This window comes from Neolamprologus brichardi, chromosome 5 (assembly GCF_056152115.1).
Source record: "Neolamprologus brichardi isolate AB-2024 chromosome 5, ASM5615211v1, whole genome shotgun sequence".
In the NCBI taxonomy this organism is placed as follows: Eukaryota; Metazoa; Chordata; class Actinopteri; order Cichliformes; family Cichlidae; genus Neolamprologus; species Neolamprologus brichardi.
Window position 1 is genome coordinate 9,155,416 of NC_142108.1, and position 19,793 is coordinate 9,175,208.

The 19,793-nt window shown below is 41.9% G+C and overlaps 2 protein-coding genes across 4 annotated transcripts; both read left to right on the forward strand.

Annotated features, from left to right (window-relative positions):
- The first annotated feature begins 329 nt into the window (after positions 1–329).
- pcsk1 (proprotein convertase subtilisin/kexin type 1) lies at positions 330–13,633 on the forward strand. The gene is made up of 14 exons (XM_006784571.2): positions 330–728; positions 1,704–1,808; positions 1,895–2,017; positions 4,851–4,997; positions 6,081–6,157; positions 6,944–7,032; positions 7,923–8,095; positions 8,522–8,734; positions 8,826–8,926; positions 9,016–9,249; positions 10,403–10,560; positions 10,646–10,779; positions 10,931–11,092; positions 11,520–13,633. Exons 1-14 carry the CDS (start codon positions 546–548, stop codon positions 11,928–11,930), a joined length of 2,310 nt encoding a protein of 769 aa, XP_006784634.1. The 5' UTR covers positions 330–545; the 3' UTR covers positions 11,931–13,633.
- A 1,456-nt stretch (positions 13,634–15,089) lies between these two features.
- Positions 15,090–17,611, forward strand: LOC102787521 (globoside alpha-1,3-N-acetylgalactosaminyltransferase 1-like). 3 transcript variants are annotated; one of them, XM_035905187.2, is made up of 3 exons: positions 15,090–15,411; positions 15,685–15,750; positions 16,030–17,611. In XM_035905187.2, exons 1-3 carry the CDS (start codon positions 15,378–15,380, stop codon positions 16,986–16,988), a joined length of 1,059 nt encoding a protein of 352 aa, XP_035761080.1. In that variant the 5' UTR covers positions 15,090–15,377; the 3' UTR covers positions 16,989–17,611. The 3 variants fall into 3 exon arrangements, with proteins under 3 accessions (XP_035761080.1, XP_006784633.1, XP_087697409.1); XM_006784570.3 differs by having other exon boundaries at positions 15,688–15,750; XM_087841283.1 differs by lacking the exon at positions 15,090–15,411 and having other exon boundaries at positions 15,609–15,750.
- The last annotated feature ends 2,182 nt before the right edge of the window (positions 17,612–19,793 follow it).

Genomic DNA, 19,793 nt, shown 5'->3' on the forward strand with positions numbered 1-19,793 from the left:
AGAGAGACTGCGAGGACATTTGGCTCATGAGGATAAGCCACCTTAAAGGGGGTCACATAAGACTTCTGTTATTGTTGTTTTCTTCCCGGTGTCTCCTCTTTCTCCCCCTCCTTCTCTTCCTGAGAGATATTTTTAGTCCGAGCCCCCCACCCCCACCACATTTTGAGTTACATCCTCGGAGACTTGCGCTCACATCCCACCAAAGGTAGACGCCAAATTGACGTCAGAGCACCAGTAATTTGACGTGTGATCACCTCCCTCCTCCCCCCTCCCCATCCCGACCACACGCACACCCATGCAGCGCACAAGCCAGCCCTCCCCATCACCAGTATTTCCTCTCCTTGGCGGACCAATACCGCACAGTTTCACTCTCCCTCCATCTCAGCCAGCGGTTTCTTCAAGAATAAACTAAAAAAGAAGAAGAAGATTTATTTATTATCACTGCACGGCGTTCATATCTGAGAATTCTGGCTGCTTATCTTGTCTTGGAGGGAATCAAAGCATCTTTGTAAATATTTTTCCTCTCTGGTTGAATTTCCTCTGACATGGAAGTGAGATGTCGTCCGGTGGTGATGTGCTGTGTTTTTGCCGTTCTCTGCTCCGCGCTTCCCCGACAGTCTTCTTACGGGGACAGACAGTACCTGAACGAGTGGGCAGTGGAGATCCCGGGCGGGCTGTCCGCTGCGGAGGCGATCGCCAGAGAGCTGGACTACGAACTGGTCCGACAGGTAGGCACCAACGCCCAGCGGCAATATCCGTGAACGAGTCTGAAATGAACTGTGTATTGACAGTTTCCGCATTTGACAAGAAATGAAGGCAAACTGGAACCTGTACAAAATTGTTGCAGGCTCGTTTTCATGCAACAAACAGGTCATTTAACAGTTAGAAATCTGAAAGCAGTGAGTGAAACGGTAATTAAACGTGGTGCCTACAGTACAGGCTATGGGCTGTGCTCAAACAACAGACCAGCAGGATATAGCTCTGTCAGTTACTCTGGTTTTTCTTGGTAAAGCCATTACAGTTGAAGCTTATTGGTTTAACGATAGCCCTAAAGCACACACTGCATTTTCAGCACCCATTATTTAATCAAGCTATGACTCACTGTTTACATCCTTCTGGTAACCCATACCTGCGAGTCAGGGTTTTAATATCCCTGCTGTGTGCATCACTGCTTTTCCTGTTACTGGAGACTGACTAATGCAGACCTATGTAAACATATTACACTGAGTCTCAATTAGAAACTCAATTCATTAATTCTTAGTGATCCCCTGACTTTGAACAGCAGCAGTCAATCATTAACTGATCTTCCGGGTGTAAATGTTATAAGCAGTGTTCATCTGTGCAGTTTCTCCTACGTGAATTCAGTATGTTAGTCTACACGTTTCCAAAGAAGTTTGAAATAATTGCATTCATCCTCAGTGGAAATGACATGTGATTGGTTCAGCTGTGCAACAGACTATGAACAGTAATCAATAAAAGCTTTAACAACCTTAAAGATCCATGTAATGTATCCAAATGTGAGCTTTCATAGCTGTAGGCTGCTTTTCTGTAGGCACTGCATTTTATTTGCTTCCAGCTGTAAATATTAGAAACAAAAAGTGTAAATAGGCTGATTTCTAATGATGCAGTTGGTCACATGCTGTAAAATGAAATAAATGAATAAAATATCACTCCTATCGCACATCTTGTCTTCTCCTCGGCAGATCGGGGCCCTGGAAGACCATTTTTTGTTCAAGCACCGCAGCCATCCTCGCAGAATGAAACGCAGCGCCAGCCACATCACCAGGCAGCTGTCCGAGGATGATAGGGTGAGTGGATTGTCTCTCTCCTAGTCTAACCTTTAAAGACTGAAAAAAACAAAATCCAATGCCTTCATCTATCTGTGTATGTGTAGGTGTTGTGGGCTGAACAGCAGTATGAGAAACGGCGCAGCAAACGAGCATCCCTCAGGGAGTGCAGGGACTGCCCGGTGGACAAGCTTTTTGATGATCCCATGTGGAACCAGCAGTGGTACCTGGTGAGTTACACTGAATTAAGCCTCAAAGCATAAAACATTAAAACATTTTGTACTCACTAGAACTCATTAAATGCCAGATCTAAGTCGGCAACCACACTTCAACTCACATTGTGTTGTGTACTTTGGGCTTGGTTTGGCCTTCTGTTTGCATGCACCCAGTCTGTCTACCCATGAGACATATACCCCAAAGCCCTGTGAGTGCTGGACAGCTCCCTACAGTTTCTGCTCTGTCCACACAGAGCCCTTGTGCTTTGACAGGGGAATTAATGCATAAATATATGTGCAAAATTTGCACTCTCTGGTCTACAAAACGAACAGCAAACGCTTCCATTTGTTCCCATAACCTCTGCCCAAAGAGTAGAGGAAAAACATGACAACAGTGAAACAATAGCATGCTATCAAGCAGTTCTTGCCAAAAGAGCCATTTGCTTAATTGGTTATCCAGTCCCTCGTGGAGATGAGAGGGATGGAGCGACTATAATCCAGCGGGATGGTGTAGAGTAGAACATTAGGTCTCAATTTACCCTCAATTGGATGTTTTAGCCCTGTGAGGCCAAGTAGTAGCATACAACAGTCGCATGTCACAGAATCATATCCCTTTCCAGATCCATTAGTACCATATTCATTTAAACCCTGAGCACAAACTGACCCCAACATCTTCATAGAGTTTGATCCATAAGTTCAGGACTTTTAGAATGGTTGAATGCAAAGTGCCTACTATTGCAGCTGCTTGGGTTTTTGTAAGCTTTTCAGGGCATGAAGAGTAAAACAAAAGACACACAAATTGCATGAAAACACACAATTGGACAAATTTTGATTGGACAAAACACAGCTTTATTTTTTTAAAAAGAGATGTCTGGCTTTTTTATCAAAATCATTCAAATTCTGATTAATTTTATTAATTTTAGCTGATCAATTGAGTAACTGCTTTTTCTCTTACCCAAAAGGAAAAATAATAACCCTTTTTTTTCAGAGCGGTCCTTTTATCAGCAAAGTAGGTGAACACAAATGTCGCTGATCATAATAATTAACTGACACTACGCTTCATTAAAGCGATCTGCAACACCTGCCTTACCTACGTCAAAATGGCTACATAACTGTGTGCTGCATATGTGCTGGTGTGTGCGTTTAAAGTGAAAGAAATAGAGAGCAAGGGATGTGCATTACGCTTAGCCCCGACTTTTTTGCACCTGCACTAACTGAACATGAGTCACACGCTTGTGCAGAATAAGAAAACAAATTGAGATGAATCATTTTTGCCGATGAGGGATGATGACACTAATGGAATTGGCCTTAAAGTGCCGCTTAGTGTATTTCCACATCAGCCTGTGTCTGTGCTGCTGCACGGCCCACAAGATATTCCTCCTCAAGCATCATTTATTCACTTCCTCCACTCGGACAAAAGCAGAGGTAGACAAAGCGATGGTCTCAGCCACTATAGTATAATATTTTTTTGCACACGCAGACACACATAAGTACATAATAAGCAAAGAAAAAAAAGAGTGCTGAATGGTAATAGAAGGTTGCGGTGTGCAAAGAGGTGCGACAGGTTACAAGACTCGACGATCACAGATGCTGGATTTGAGGTGGAGCTGTGTGACGGGGGCAGAGGCCAGCATAATGGCAGGGGAGGAGAGCTGGGATGAGTGTCGTTATCTATCGTGAGTGGGTGACTGCCTGAATTTAATCAGAGAGTGACTCATACTTGTAGCCTGAAATCCCCCCTGTTCGCGCGCGTGTGTGTGAGTGAGTGTGTATCCATGGCTGTACATGTGTCAGTCCACTTTAATTGTGCATCGAGGGATCTTTGTTCTCTGGTTTTAAGTCGCCACTCGTTTGTTATATGTGCAGTGAGCGTGGAGAGACTTGAGAAAGCTGCCGCTGTGTTTACCATTAAAATCAATGCATTGCAGGTTACTGAAAGACCCCCTCAGCTGCTGTCAGCATCAACAAGTGAGTCATTTGGTCACACTGAGACAGGCGATGTGTAACTATGTGCTGTCTTGGGTGTACAAGCCGTTCTGACAAACTGCCGGTGAACAAACGTTGTGTAAAAGCATGACAGTTGTTGTGTATTTTCTCTGAGATTTGGGTTCTATTCATTGTCAGCTGCAACTGAGAGGATGGGGTGAAAACAGGGAACTGAGGTGGAAGTCGGGGAGGGAGGGGGGAAGGGAATATATCACAGGGATGAGTCACATCTTGGGGAAGCGTTCTGCAGTGTCTGTGCATAATGCACAAAGAGCAAAAGAGCAGAGTTCTTTTTTTAGGTTTAACTGTCTCCAGCTCTGAATCATGCTCTTCCCAAAGCAAACAGGCTTCAGCCCTGCTCCCTCTCCATCCACCCCCTGCTGATTTTCCATTTAAAACAGGCTTTTTGCACTCCACACTGTGTAATGTTATACAGGCGCAGAGATGGATTTCTAAATATGCCGACAGGGGGACTGAATGTGTGTCGAGGCAGGAAAACCAGAAAAACTGTGGGCTGACACACACTTCATCTCCAGATATTGTTAGGCACTTTGAGGGTTAGGCTAATCAGCCGAGTTGATGTTTTCGAAAACACAAAAGCCTGAATTAAATGACCTTCCCGTAGCAATCTGTTTTCAAGTGGCCCAGCAGTGAAAGTGAAGTGACAAAGGAAATGCCTCCAATCCGGTAATGAATTTCGGTAAAGGTCAGTGGAAGAACCAGGAGACTGGAGAACTTTGGCTGACCGTTGCATGATAATGCTTTAACAGCCTGACTAAGTGAAGTGGTCGTAGATATTTCACACGTAATCTAACTTGAAATTACTCGTGTGTCATTTTGTGATGTCGTGCCTCTCTTCCAGCAAGACACGCGGACGTCCTCCTCGCTGCCGAAACTCGACCTGCACGTGATCCCCGTGTGGCAGAAAGGCATCACGGGGAAAGGAGTGGTCATCACCGTTCTCGATGACGGGCTGGAGTGGAACCACACAGACATCTACTCCAACTACGTAAGACACCGTTTCCATGGAGACAGCCTCCGTAGTCTGGGTCTGTCGTTGCCATAGCAATGCTGCTGGTGACACCTTGCAAGACGACTCATAAAGGCAGTATTAAATCATCTATATGATAATGCCTACCTCAGAGGAGCTTTATGAGCTTTCATTTCTAGATCCGAAATGGGCGTTTAACTGTAATGATGATTTCACTGCGAATGACTGCACTCCTAGCGAACAAGGATGCAAAATTTGAAAACATTTGTTGTTCCTCCGTGAATGTTTTGACTGTCTCGTAATTACGAGCCGATGAGACCGAGGGCGACTGAAAAGAAGCTCAAAGAGACGTTTCAGTTTGGCATAGTTTCTCTTATTGAGAAAAACTCTAAAGGCTCCATCTGTGGTTTGGTTTCAAACAGTGCCGTTGCTGTCAGAAGCGAGCAGAAAGCAAGAGAATGAAGGCGGAAGAGACAGGGATTGAGCAAGAGAAGAAGAGAAATGATGTGTGACAGGGGTCATCCACAGGCCTGATGGAAAAGACTCCCACTGTAATCAAGTTAACACTGGTTGATCAACTAGGGCCAATCAAGTGAGACACTCATCCTCAGCAATCAGGGCATATGAGTGGCATGCATTTGCATTTACTTAATGGCAGTCCATTTAAAGATGACAGTCACAGCCATTAATTTGATGTTAAAGCTGTTGCTGAGAACCAGAAACTGAAAAGAAGCTAAAACAGCTCTGTTTGACTTCCCTTTCAGCTAGAGGATCATTTCTATGATTGACTGCGTTTGCAATGCAGGAGAATGACAGGAATGAGAAAAATGGAGAGCAGATATATCTTGCTATAAATAAAAAGGGCAGTTTGTAAATTCATGCCGCAACCTCCTGCCAAGAGCAATAATTCAGTATGTGTGGTTTCACTGTTTGCACACAACACCCATTTTCTCTGAACGCAATCATATGTGTTACCATGACAGGAGGTAGGCCATGGCGAATCTGTGTTTGAAGCGTGTGTCGTCACTGGCGTGAACCGACCTCATCCCATCTTTTCAGAAACGCCCCCTGACTGTTGTCTTCCCTTGTCACTTTTTTCAGGATCCAGCAGCCAGCTATGATTTCAATGACAATGATCCCGACCCTTTCCCCAGATATGACTCCACTAATGAAAACAAGTAAGTTAAAGGCACTGGTATTATCACTGCTTCATCTGTCTTTCCTTTGTTTGTTTTTTTAACAAAATAGGACTAAATCTTCCTCCTGTCACAACCTGGCTTGTAGAGCCGGGACAAAAAGATGGACACACCGTTTGCCAATTCAAACACTATCAGTTACAACAACTGAAATACAAGCTAATGAGGTGTGTAAATCAACAGGATCAGTGGGGTAGGGTGTGCATGTGTGAAAAGATATTGCAAGTGTTGTAAATTTAGTAAATAACCAAAAATGAAAGAAAAACAAGCGCAGCGCACAAGCGGGAGATGAGAGAGTGCCAGATTTATAGTCTGGAAACACAAGGTCCAGGTGTAGCAAAGACCTGAAACACATGAGAAAAGACTGAAAACAAGGGGCAGGGGTCGTCATACGTAGTTTAGCAGTGTAAATCCTTCCCATAAACAGAGTGTTTCTGCAGTAGCTTCAGATAACGGCAAGAAAATTGGAAAACAGCGCTCACGTTGGACTCACTTTACTCCTGTTTAGGTTAACAATCCTCCCTCTGCCAGCTGCCGCACACGCATGCACATCCACACACTTTATCCTCTGCCAGCAACCCCGAGCTCCTTTGTTATCAGAATACTCCACTCCAGTTCAAAGCCTCCTGGATGAATTGGAGCCAGTCAAACAAAAACACCTCTGTTTTAGCCTCTGCTCTAAATATGAAATTCAATGAGATAAGTTATGTAACTAAACAAGGTAGTGGGTAATGAGTGTTGTTAATTAATTGTGTTTTTTCTTCTCAGGCATGGCACTAGGTGTGCTGGGGAGATTGCAATGCAGGCAGACAATAATAAATGTGGGGTTGGAGTGGCCTACAACTCTAAGGTTGGAGGTAAGAGGTTTAGTTTCCCTTTTTTTTAGACCCACAGTAGACAGATATGTAGGGGAAGGAGGGAGGGGAAATTTATAGATTTATAGAATTTATAGCTAGACTGTTGTAGATCTCTCCTCTAAGAAAGGGAACAAGGCTCATGAGTGCCAAGAGTAAATGGTGATATTTGTTCTCTATTCAGGATTAAAACATCACTCTTCCCGTTTAAAATCCCATTTGGGCTTTTTTTTTCTTTAGATTTCCTGATGTTGACACTCTGCTGAGAGATGATTGAGGATTTTTGTCCAATGACAAAACCTATTGACCCGGGTTTAACTATTCATATATTTATTATAAGCCACCTCTTACAGCATCTTTGTCTTTGTGTGTAAAACAGATACTAACCCAAATGTTAAAAATATACCACGTTAAGAATCTCAACAAAGTTGGAACACGTGTACCACTGTGAAGCAATCCCGTCTTCTTTTAATGTTCTTGTTAATGTTCTTAGTCAGGATGCAAAAGAGCAGAAATGGCTGTTTTTTTCAGTACTCTGGCTGCTATCCTGGGATTTTTGTTGTTTTAGTTTTATTTTAAGCATGTGTGGAGGAAAGACTTCCTGATGGAGGCCTGATTTTGATACCAGATGGTTGCATAATGTCAATCTACAAAATGACTCAGCTCCAATCCACTGAAACAATGATCTGCATATTATGGCTCAAAAAAATATGAATGGGCAGCAGCAACATCATCTTTAAAATCTAAAGAGAAGAGTTTTATTCATAGCAAATTAATTAAAGTCTTTGACTTTTCTTTCTTTGTTTTAATTAAACCATAATGAAGAGTCAGTAACTGACAGTAAGCCCAAGAGTCTGGACACCGCTCTAACCTTCCCGTCTCACTCTGCTCAGGGATTCGTATGCTGGATGGGATTGTGACCGATGCCATCGAGGCGAGCTCTATTGGGTTCAATCCGGAACACGTGGACATTTACAGTGCCAGCTGGGGACCAAATGATGACGGCAAGACAGTGGAGGGCCCTGGTCGTCTGGCGCAGAAAGCTTTTGAATATGGCATTCAGAGGGTATATGATCCAACTGGGAGCTTTGAAACACATTTGGCATTCCTAATAGGAGCTGCTATGTGCAGCAGAAAGGAAGTGTGATTTGAAAAAATCAATACGGACAACATAATTAGTTCCTGAGAATAAAACTGCTAATGACAAAGTGTCATGACTTCCAGTTTATTAGCAAAGATTGGCAGTGGACAGCACTGATTTACTCTCAGACTGCTTTTGTCAAAATAAGACAAAAACTTTTCACATGAAATTTATTAAATCCCACACCTCTAAATAATTCATTAAATGCCAACATTTATATATTAGTGTGTAATCCTATATGACAGCATTGCAGTGTTTGTACAGTGTCTTATTAGGAGTATAAGCTACAGGGCAATATCTGATAGCACAAAGCCAAGCTGTGCTTGCTTTTGTCTTTCATGCCTTCTGTAGGGCCGTGGTGGAAAAGGCTCTATCTTTGTTTGGGCATCGGGGAACGGCGGCCGCCAAGGTGATAACTGTGACTGTGACGGCTACACAGACAGCATCTACACCATCTCAATCAGCAGTGCCTCCCAGCAGGGCCTGTCCCCGTGGTACGCTGAGAAGTGCTCGTCCACTCTGGCTACGGCGTACAGCAGTGGAGACTACACTGACCAGAGGATCGTATGTAACTACGTCTGTTTGTGTCACATGTAAGGTTAGATTGTGGCATGATTTTCGTTTTAACGTCATTTGCTGCCTGCTTGGTTTTCAGACCAGTGCCGATCTCCATAATGAGTGCACTCAGACTCACACTGGAACTTCAGCTTCTGCCCCGCTGGCTGCTGGAATATTTGCCCTGGCACTGGAACAAAAGTATGATCTAAAATTTGAACTCATTTAAAATATATTCATGCCATTGACAGTTTAAGTATTATTAAATGCTGACTGATCTCACTACTCAGTCCTGACCTTACCTGGAGAGACCTGCAGCACATCGTGGTCTGGACATCAGAGTTTGATCCTTTGGCCAATAACCCCGGCTGGAAGAGGAACGGAGCAGGGCTGATGGTCAACAGCCGCTTTGGGTTTGGCCTTCTCAACGCCAAAGCCTTGGTGGATCTAGCTGACCCGGCCACTTGGAAGCATGTGCCAGAGAAGAAGCAATGTATAGTCAGAGATGATTCTTTTCAGCCAAGGTGTGTAAAATTTTACAGCTGCTGCTCCATTTGTCTGTATGGTGTTAGTTTTATTTCATGTTGTATTTTTTATTTTTTTTAATTATTAATGGCAACAAAAGGACAAGATTTTTTGATCAAATGATGCATGATGATACTAGCTGTATGACACGTGCACATTGTAACTAATATATCCCGGACATGATCATATTTAAGTCCACCACACAATCCAACAATCATTTTCAGTATCTAATTTTAGATATGCAGAGAGAAAGCTTGTTCCCTTTTGTCCTGACATGGTGATTCCAGCAGAGCAAACAGACAAACCCATCTGTGTTATTAAAGACACATCTGTTACTTGTTGATTCGAGTCATGAGAATATTAAGTCTTAAGCCTGAGCGCAGGAGATTTCTTTGCAATGAAAACGCACGAAAGCCACAGTCATTTAAATTGTATGCCAGCCTTTACCTTTACGTTTACCTGTTTGTTGAGCATTGGGATTAAGTATTCAAATACATAAGCTACCAGCCATGGAGAAAGTAAAAAAAAAACACCTTCCTTTCCCTCTATCTCACCAGATGTCATGTTTATATTAACAAGAAATCGAAGAAAATTGATCCATCATTGAAACTTTTGAGAGCATATTGGAAAGACCGACAGGCAGCCGAGGTCAGCTGAGCTGTGTCTTCCTGAAAGTGTCTGTTCTGCAATTTGCTTTGGATTATAGGACTCAATAGCACCCAGTTTCCCCATTACCGCCCAACATCCATGTTTAATCCCAGGGATTTGGCTTTACATTTCCGTCAATGCTTAGTGGGCTACAACCCCCCCTCCAGCTTTATGCCAGCTTGAACACGGAAATCCTTTCATTCATGTCTAGGAGAGATGGGGATTAGCGTTTTGATTTTTTTTATGCAAATAAACGAGCAGAGGTTTCAAATGCCTCATACGCATTTTATATGTGCATATATATATGTGTCTGAACTAACTATAAACTGATATGCAAGCTGTGCAACTAATGTAGTGCAGAATTTTGTTGTTGTTGTCGTCGTTTTGCTTGTTTTAGCTGAGTTACCTGCAAAAATGAGAAAATGTCACGTATGATCAGTTTTTGTCGTCATGAGGAGCTGTTTGCTGCCTGCTGTTTCACTGCTATTTTAATGCATCCCGCAGGGAGCTAAAAGCAACGGGGGAGATCACTATAGAGATTCCAACTAAAGCCTGTGCAGGCCAAGAGAACGCGGTCCGCTCACTGGAGCATGTGCAGGTGGAGGCGAGCATTGAATATACCAGGAGGGGGGACCTACACATCACACTCACCTCTCCAGCTGGTTAGAGACATGCACACAAACACAAATAACACACGCGAGCGAAATGACAAAGCTCTCAAATAATCCCTTTTGGCTTTTCCCTCAGGGACCAGTACAGTGCTGCTGGCAGAGAGAGAGAGGGACACATCCTCTAACGGCTTCAGAAACTGGGACTTCATGTCCGTCCACACATGGGGGGAGGACCCTGCTGGTACATGGACCCTAAAAATCACAGATACTGTGAGTTAAGAATGTATATATATATACACCTATATATGTTGTGATGAAAATCTATTTTCTACATGTAATCCCAATACAAATTCCACTGTCTACTATAAGCAAAATTAAGTCTTTTTTTATATATTATATATATTTTTCAAACCTTACCCAGTCCGGCCGTATGGAGAACAAGGGTCGGATTTTGAACTGGAAGCTGATCCTTCATGGAACATCAGAAAAACCGGAGCACATGAAGAAACCTCGAGTGTACATTCCTTACAATGCCGTGCAGAACGACCGCCGTGGTGTAGAGCATATGGATGACATGATGGAGGTGAGTGCAAGTCCAACAGATCAAAGCATCCATTTAAGATCAACTTGAGTCGAAGCGCGAAGTTTAAACTATGTACCAGTTTTTAATTCTAACAGTGATTGGCAGCTTGATGCATATAAATCCTGCACCACAGAATCGGTTCAAAGCCAACACGATAACCATGCTTATGTTGTCTATTTGGTCGACAAATCTTAGTGTAACAAACACAGAAGCTTTTCAGATGTTTGATGATGTAGTAATGATCCTGTTAACTATGTAAAGCAGTGATACAGGGATTTTGTCCATATAAACGATTTTTAAACATATTTTACAACCCACAAGAATCAAAACCAAACTTTAGACCTCCTCATTGGATTATTCTGGTATCACTGTGAGTGTGCCAAACTAACGGCTAGCCTCCTTTCTCTCTTTGTGTCTGCTGTTACAGGAGCCAACACAGGCCCAACCTCAGAAGACTGAGAATGCCCAAGCCTCTCCTAATAACTCAGAGAAGGAGATCAAAAAACAACCAAATTCACCCTTCTCCCCCTCCCTTGCTCTGCTGCGTCTCCTGCAGACGGCCTTCAACCGGCAGACCCCAGCACTGCAGCAGTCTGAGCCCATTGCCAAGGCCTGGAGGAAGCAGCAGCAGCTGGGCCAGAGCTTCTCTCCCCCTGCTACGAGACTCCCGCCTCAGAAGCTGTACCAGGCTCTAGACATGATCAACAAGTACCGGAGCCCCGAGGACAGTGTCTACAGTGACTACAGTGACGGCTTCTACAGCACCAAGCCGTACAGGCACAGAGATGACCGTCTGCTCCAGGCCCTGTTTGAGATGCTCGACGATGCCCGCAAGTGAAAGTCTAACAGAGCAGTGAGGAGATCTAAGTGGAAGAGGCTGTTGGTTTGGAAGCTGTGGAACAAGGTGAAACGAAGAAGGCTGAGACCAGGCACTGGGAGAGGAGGAGGAAAAAAGATACAGAAAAAGAGAGAACTCTTCCTGTTCTGTTGTTCCCCCCAAAATGCTGCATATCTGACCTATTAACCTTCACTTGCCAATCACCTTTTGTAAACAAATATTTAAATTCCTTCATTCAGTGCATAATGTCCAAATGTGATTCAAAGCATCTGCTTTATCTCCATGTAGTGAAAGTAAAAAAAATCATTTACACCAGATGAAAAGTGGAGTTGGTGGTGGTGATGGGGTTGACGGTGGCCTTTTCTCTCATCTCTTTACTGCCTGCTGAAGCATGCCACCTTTAGAATCTAAGTTTTGTAATAGTAGCTATATATTATCTATATATTATTCAGAGACATGGATTGTAATATGGATTTGTAATTACATCAAAAATCTCGACAATCTGATTCAAAAATCCCATTTCTACTGACTTTTTTTGGCATTGTCCAAAGTTTACGTCAATATGTTTCTCACTACAAATTTATTTGCTGTAGGGGACAAATTGATCCTAATTCAAATCAACATGAATTTAAGAGTGAAATTAAATTTGAATTCGATTAGTCGTTTGAAAAGGTTTAAAAGTGTTGACTAAAGATTTATTCTCAGGGTGTCAGCGAACCTCAACAGAGGACTTTTCAAAGTATTTAGAGAAATATATTTAGTGTGACAGATTATTTAGTGTAAAATGATACAGATGACACGACAATACAGACGAAACATTAAAACTAGAAAAGATTATGATAGCAACAAATGACTGAAAGAGCACTGGAAATCTTTTCAGTTGGAGCGAATTACAGATTAATCTTCTTGTGCAATTTGTTTAATTTTGTATGAGTATAATGCTGCATTAAATTAAATATTTTTCTATGGATACCTTATAGGTTATGAAACAATATATAGAGTCTCAAAGTCTCAAACTATTTATTTTCTCGTGACACAGTTCAGTAAAGTCAGTGTAGTTATAATCACTGCAAATGAGCACTGCCAAAAATCCTGCTCTTACAAAGAAGCTCCTGTGCAAAAAGCTCTTTAATCAGAATTTGTAATATGCCATCTATAAACAGTTCTGTGAATCCTGGACACAATTTTTTTTTTTTGCATTATTATTTGCAAATAAACCACTTCTCTGGTGTTGTTTGATTTTAATCAATCTATTGATTGACCAAAAGCTGTGTAGAGTAGGGGCTCTGCAGTACAACTCTTAAGCACATTCATGTTGAACGCCTTAAAATATGCTGTAACACATGTGCATACTCATCTCTATGTGATGTAGGTTGGTTTAGAGATGCTAGTGTAAGTGTTTATGACATAAATAGCTATGAAGTCCTTATGCAGAGTCCCTACCCTCCAGCTTGGAGCTGCCCGCCCCCACTGCTCTGCCAACACAGTGACAGGAAAACAACAATGTTTGGAAAAACGCTTTACATGCACCCTGTAATTTAGCCATTCTTTAGTGTAGTCCATGCTGTTTCCTTTATGTTTTAGTTTCTGGCTGAGACTTCAGGCCAGAGTTGTTTACACAAACCAATGTTATGTTGTGATATCTGTATGGGTGTACAAAAAATTATTATTATTATTATTTATCTTAATAAACTGCAAAGTGACTTCTTGTGTGTGTTTGAGTCTCTGGCAATAGGTTAGGGCCACCTTGCTAATACTGAGTTGGATCTCCCTTTTTCTTTCTGCACTGCCGTAATTCAACAAGGTGCTGCAAAGATTCCTCACAGATTTTTAGTCCATATTGACACGAGAGCATCACACAGTTGCTGCAGACTTGTTGGCTGCACATCCATCATGTGGCTCTTCCATTCCACCGCATCCCAAAGGTCTTCTATTGGTGACCAATGGACTTTTGAGACAACCTGGGTACAATAAAGTCATGCTCCAAAAACTAGTTTGAATTTTTTAAAGGTTTGTGACATGGTGCATTATCCAAGTATCATAATCCAATACTTTGGATTTTTCTGAAAAGCTTCTCTTTTTGAGGCTCAAAATGAACATTCATATTTTTCTTAATGGAAGTCAATTTAAGCCATACAATGCTAACACTCACTTAGCCATGTTCTATAAAGAACAGTATTGCTATTTATAGAACATGACTAAATCTGCTGTTTAATCCACAAACCTTCTAAAACCTTCCAATGGTTGATTTATCAATTTATTGTCATATAATTGTGGTTTCCTGAGACTAGAGACTCTGGAATCCCCTGGCTTGTCTTTTCGCACTAGAACTTGCTTAAGCAGCTTTTACATTAAAAACTGGTAGAAGCATTTATGATACCCAGAAAATAAATAACTAAAATAAATTAGTGTAGTGTTGCTTAGTCTTCTGTGATCCTGAACTTACATAGTGACCATTTCTCAGTGTAGGTACCAAAGCCCTGCATTGACACCTCACACTGAAATTACAACTTGCTGAGAATAGAAAATCTGAAGGAAATGAGATTTTCATGCACTGTCTGTCTAAAATCTACAATTTCTTTTAAATTAAATAGAAGTACTAATTGTCCTAATAAGTTCTATTTTGTTAATTTGCACTGAAATGGGGCCACTGAGCTGCATATGTACACTGTCCAGATGTGTTTTAAACCTCATAAACATGCATTAAACCCATAAACATTCAAATATTTGGTTCAGTTACTTTATAATAACCCTCTTTAATTGCTTTTTTTTCATGTGAGAGTGACAATGTTTTGTCTTATTGTATGATACTTGTTGCAACAATGCAACAAGCAGTTAGAGCAGCTTCTGTCACTGGATTTGATATTGAACACTGCCACCTTGTGGACCAGAAGGAGAAAGGAATAAGGAAAAATGCCTAATGCCTGCTGTATGACTTATCTGTGCAAATCTTGCGATTTAAAAATGAATTTGAGGAAGTTGTCGTTCTATTTTGAGTATCCTGCACTGTCTAAACAGAGGGGAAGAAGGAAAGAAGTGTGGGTGTAACACTACCTTTTAATGGTTTTCTTGCCCTGTTATGTCTTACTCTCCTCCCCTCATCTCCTCCCATTTCCCTCTTTTCCCCTCACATCTGGCTACTTTGGTTTTTCTCCAGAAGTGAATACTGCAAAAAGCCTGAAGAAGAATGTGAGAGGGGGGAGATGAAGAAAGGTATGTGAAGAAAAGGGAGAGGAAAATATTGTAAACGCAGCGAGAGAAAAATACAAACCATAGGAAAGATGTGGGAAAACTGACCCCGAAAAAAATCCTGGTGGAAAAACAGTGAGTTAAACAGTAGATTTCCAGGAAGAGACAGAGTGAGCAACAGAGAAACACAAACAGAGGAGCAAAAAAATAGTGCCTTTGGGAAAAGCTCTGCGTGTTTTACCACCAGCAGGTCACAGTATGGCACTGTTCCCTTTCTGCAAGGCGTCATCAGGTTAGTGCAATCTCTATGACCACTGCTCCACCTCTTCGACTGATGTCAAATCTGGTTGTTTACGCCTGATATCTCATTGATTTGTGCTGTATTTATGTACGCTAAAACTGGATTACTTTTAAGATGAAGAGACTCACATTGAATCAAGCGGAAAGAAGAACAGACATAAAAAATTTGCAGTGTTTTTTAAACCTATCATGCGATACAGAAAAATGTTAGTTTTATCTCATGTAATGTCAGTCTTTCTTTGCCTCTGTGTGTTTGCCTTTCAAGCAGGACCAATCAGAGTGAGCAGAATACAACTAGTCCTGTGCTGTTTTCTCCTGTCTCTTATCATATGTAAGTGTGCAGAATAATGTGTTCTGCTCTACCCCTTTGTGTCACTGCATACACCTAGAAGAGTATACAGTAAAAAACCTTAGTAAAAAGCTTAGTAAAACACACACTTTTAATTAATTTCCACAGAAAAATATTTAATTTTTTGCTTTTGGCTTCACTTGGGACAGATTATTATTACTCATCTCCTCTAAATATTTAATGCATAGTACAAGTTACAAAGTAGAAGTATATAAGATCAGTTTGCACTGCACAAATAAGCGTCTGGTGTTTCCTCCTCAGACTACCTTCATGGCAGCAGAGCTGCTGTCAGAGTACACCCAGCTCACCCTATATTTCATCCCTTGGATATGGACAGGGGGAGAAAAGTGACAGACATGAAGGTGCTCAAGGGAGCAGAATCGCAGACTCCTGCAGAGACACCGTGGGGTGCTCCCTTGGTGTGGGGTGACAGCCGCCACTCGGCGTCGCGCAGGGCTAAATTTGCACAACGGGAAATGCGCATAGGTCTGCTGGCCTTTGTGGTGGGGACTTATGCCCAGTTCATCAGGCGTTTCCTGTACTCGGCTGAAACCTACTTTCTTCCTGGTCAAGTAGTCACATACTACATCCTCACAGATAATCCCCGCTCTCTGGATCCCCCCGTCAAGCTGGGGCCTGAACGAGAGATGAAGGTGGTTTCTATTGTCGAGCTGCCCGGGTGGGAAAGGCTGGCTCATCGTCGAATGACCCTTCTTGGTGATGCCATCCGAGGATCAATTGACAATGAGACTGACTACATCTTCTGTGCTGATGTTGACCAGGAGTTTGTTGCTCCTGTTAGAGCGGAAATCCTTGGAGACCTGGTGGCTACACTGCACCCAGAACTCTATGGGATGCCAAGAAATGCTTTCCCTTATGAGGATGATGAAGGCTCATCAGCTTACGTGGAAGAGGATGAAGGAGACTTTTACTACACCTCTGAGTTTTATGGCGGGGCGGTATCTGAGATGTACAAACTTGCTCGCGCTTGTTCTTTGCTCATTCTTCAGGACCACGCTGATGGGATAACAGCCAGGGGCCTAGAGGAGAGCTACCTGAACCGATACCTGATTGACCACAGGCCGACCTGCGTGCTGTCCCCAGAGTACAGCTGGTGGGATTCTGACCTGTCTGCTCAAGTGCCTGTACATAGGCTGCTGTCCTTGGGAAGGCAATGTGAGTCTTATAATGATAAGCAGAGAGAAGAACACAAATGTTGATTTTTTTTTTTTTTTAAATGAAAAAAAGACCCATAAATCTACGCAGATCTATTGTTATATCTGACTGTGCTGTTATGACAGGACAGATGATGGAAAGAAAAGATAACGGAGGGGCACATACTGCAGTTAATGTCACAATTTCCATTTAACTGTTTGTTCTATAGGCCAATAAATGCAGCCCGCAATCACACCAGAGCAAACTGCGCAATCTGCACTGAATTAAAGATCCATTTGGGGGAACGATCCCCTGCACCTCCTATCTCTGCCAGAGCAGACAAAACGAAATTGACCTGTCTCTTTAAAAGGAAAGTCCTGTCTACTCCATTAATGTCAGCCTCAGAGATACTGCTCCATTGGCTTTGTGGTCAGCAGCGATAAGAGTCAACAGAGTAAGTGCACTCTTTTCCCCACAGTGGCCAATCATTAACTAGAAGAGCTGCTGTTTCAAGGTTTTTAAAGACCAGGTGGCTGAAAATGGACACAACAGGATGCTGTCTGCCCAGATTGCACGTGTCTAAATTTGAGCTTTGTGAGAGTAAATGTTTTTGAAAATGTTTCAGGATGTACTGAATATTTTCCACTATAAGCTGTATTATGACTTGGAGTAAAAAGCAAACTCAAACGACCTGATGGTGGTTGTTTTGTGTTGTCTGTGCCTTGGCCTTTCTTGCTCTCTCATTCACACACACACACACACACACGCACAAACACACGCACAAACATACACCCACATTCTCACTTTGCTTTCTTTTCCATGTGTGCTGTGTTTTAATGGGAGGGTTAAACAGCAGCAGATGTTTTCTTCTCACTGCCAACAGAATCTGTCCTCGGGACCAGACCGCCACGTGGAGTGAAGTTGAAGGTGAATTTCAAATAATCTTGCGATACAAGCCATCAGGGCTTGCTACCTGCATGTTTTTTGACTCATTACTGGTATTCAAATTGGAACAGAATTACTCAGTGGACTTTCTGTCTCATAACACCCTGCTTTCACATATCGACATTGATTTCCGTGTGCAGAGTTCCTCAACATCTGGGGCTAGTTTCACTAAGACAGACTGACTGTGCCTTACATCTAAGTAGTCAAATTAATGTACTGAGAAAAAAAAACATCTTGAGTATTTTTTATCTTTTTTGAAGCCATTATCACTGTGGCTGTTACAATGGAAACCTATTTCTTCTTTGGCTGTAAAAAGGGGAAAATACATGATTTTATGAATCTGTATTGCTTTAATTAGATCAGCAGTCACCAGAACTATAGATCAGCCTACGAAACCACTCCCTGCTAGATTTTGCTTTGAACACCTGCTTTGAAAACCTTTGTTACCAACAGTATAAAGGGTATGTTGCTTAGTTTACCTTTATTCTGTCAGTCTGATCCATGATCAGTGCCCCTTTTTCATTCCACTATGCAAAGCAGGTTGAAGCAGGTTTAGTGGTGGTCAAAGAGAGCATATTTCCAGGAGCAGCATAACCTAAAGCAAAAAGAGACAACACAGAAATCAGTGATGTGAGAAGATATTAATCTGAATATCAAATCTTACTTTGCTGACAGATAAATCTGTTATGCTGGATGAATAGGACAAGGGGGATTCCTTCAATTCTGATTATATAGAATAGGGTTCAAACTCATATACTTCCTTGGGTGGGCTTTACAAAATTACCTGTTGAAATGTTAAAGAGTCATCAGTGGTTTGAATTTATTTGGCTTCCCTTATTTCAATGTAAAACAGGCTTTGATCAGTTATCGCTAAAATGACTTTGGTGAGTGGCTTAATGGTGAAGTATGAGGTTACTCTTGCTGTATACCATTCCTGCACATTTTTTTGCAGGGATAGCCTGGGAAGTGTGCATAAAGACTAAATAAATAAACAATACAGCTAAATAATTGACATGTGTGATTTGGTATCCACATTGTATCCACATACACAGAAATGAGAAACCAAGAGGCAGTTTGAAGCCTGCAGCTCACCCCGCCTACACGTGTCTGTGCTAAAGGAGAAATCTTGAAGCATCTGGATAAAATCCAGTCCGGGATGTTGCTGTGAGGCACTGTACCTCTGCCTGCCTATTAGTCTCAACTACAGTTCACTGAAGAAGTAGGTTAAAGTGTCGGAGAACACCAGTGATGATGGTGCAACAAAATGTTTCACATAAAAATTAGAGCTTTAACAGCTTAGGTCTCCAGGTGGAGAAATACTTCATTTTGTTGAAATGATATTCCAACAGGCCGAGGCAAGTTATACACGATGTCGGAGAGCATCACACTAACCAGCAGCTGGAGAATGAACAAGCTTGCAGTTTATGTGATCAATTTGCTTCTCTGTGACAAAAGCTGTTGATACTTTTATATGCAGCTTTTTAAAGAAAACACATTGTCCACACTATTGGCAGTGTTTATAGAAAGTGTGATAAATAGTTCCAAGCATTAACAATATTACACTACTTCTTAAAATATAACCACAGACACAACAGCATGACAGAAACTGATACTTCTCGTTCACATTAATGTATATGAAAACTCTGTGGAGTTTAATGTGTGTTAACATACTGGATGGAGTTTTCTTCATTATTGATATAGTAAAAGAACATGTAAGAAGGAGGAAATGTAAACCCTTTGATCTAAGTACAATAAGTGCATCTTTATCACTCTTACTGACTGTAAGCTGCAGACTCCACTCACTAAAACCTCTGTTTGGCATCAAAACTGAAGCCTGACTGGTCAAATCATGCATTCATTAATATCAACACTCAGCTCAATTTAAACTGTTTTTGTGCTCCAGGTAACAAACTTAAGCATCACGT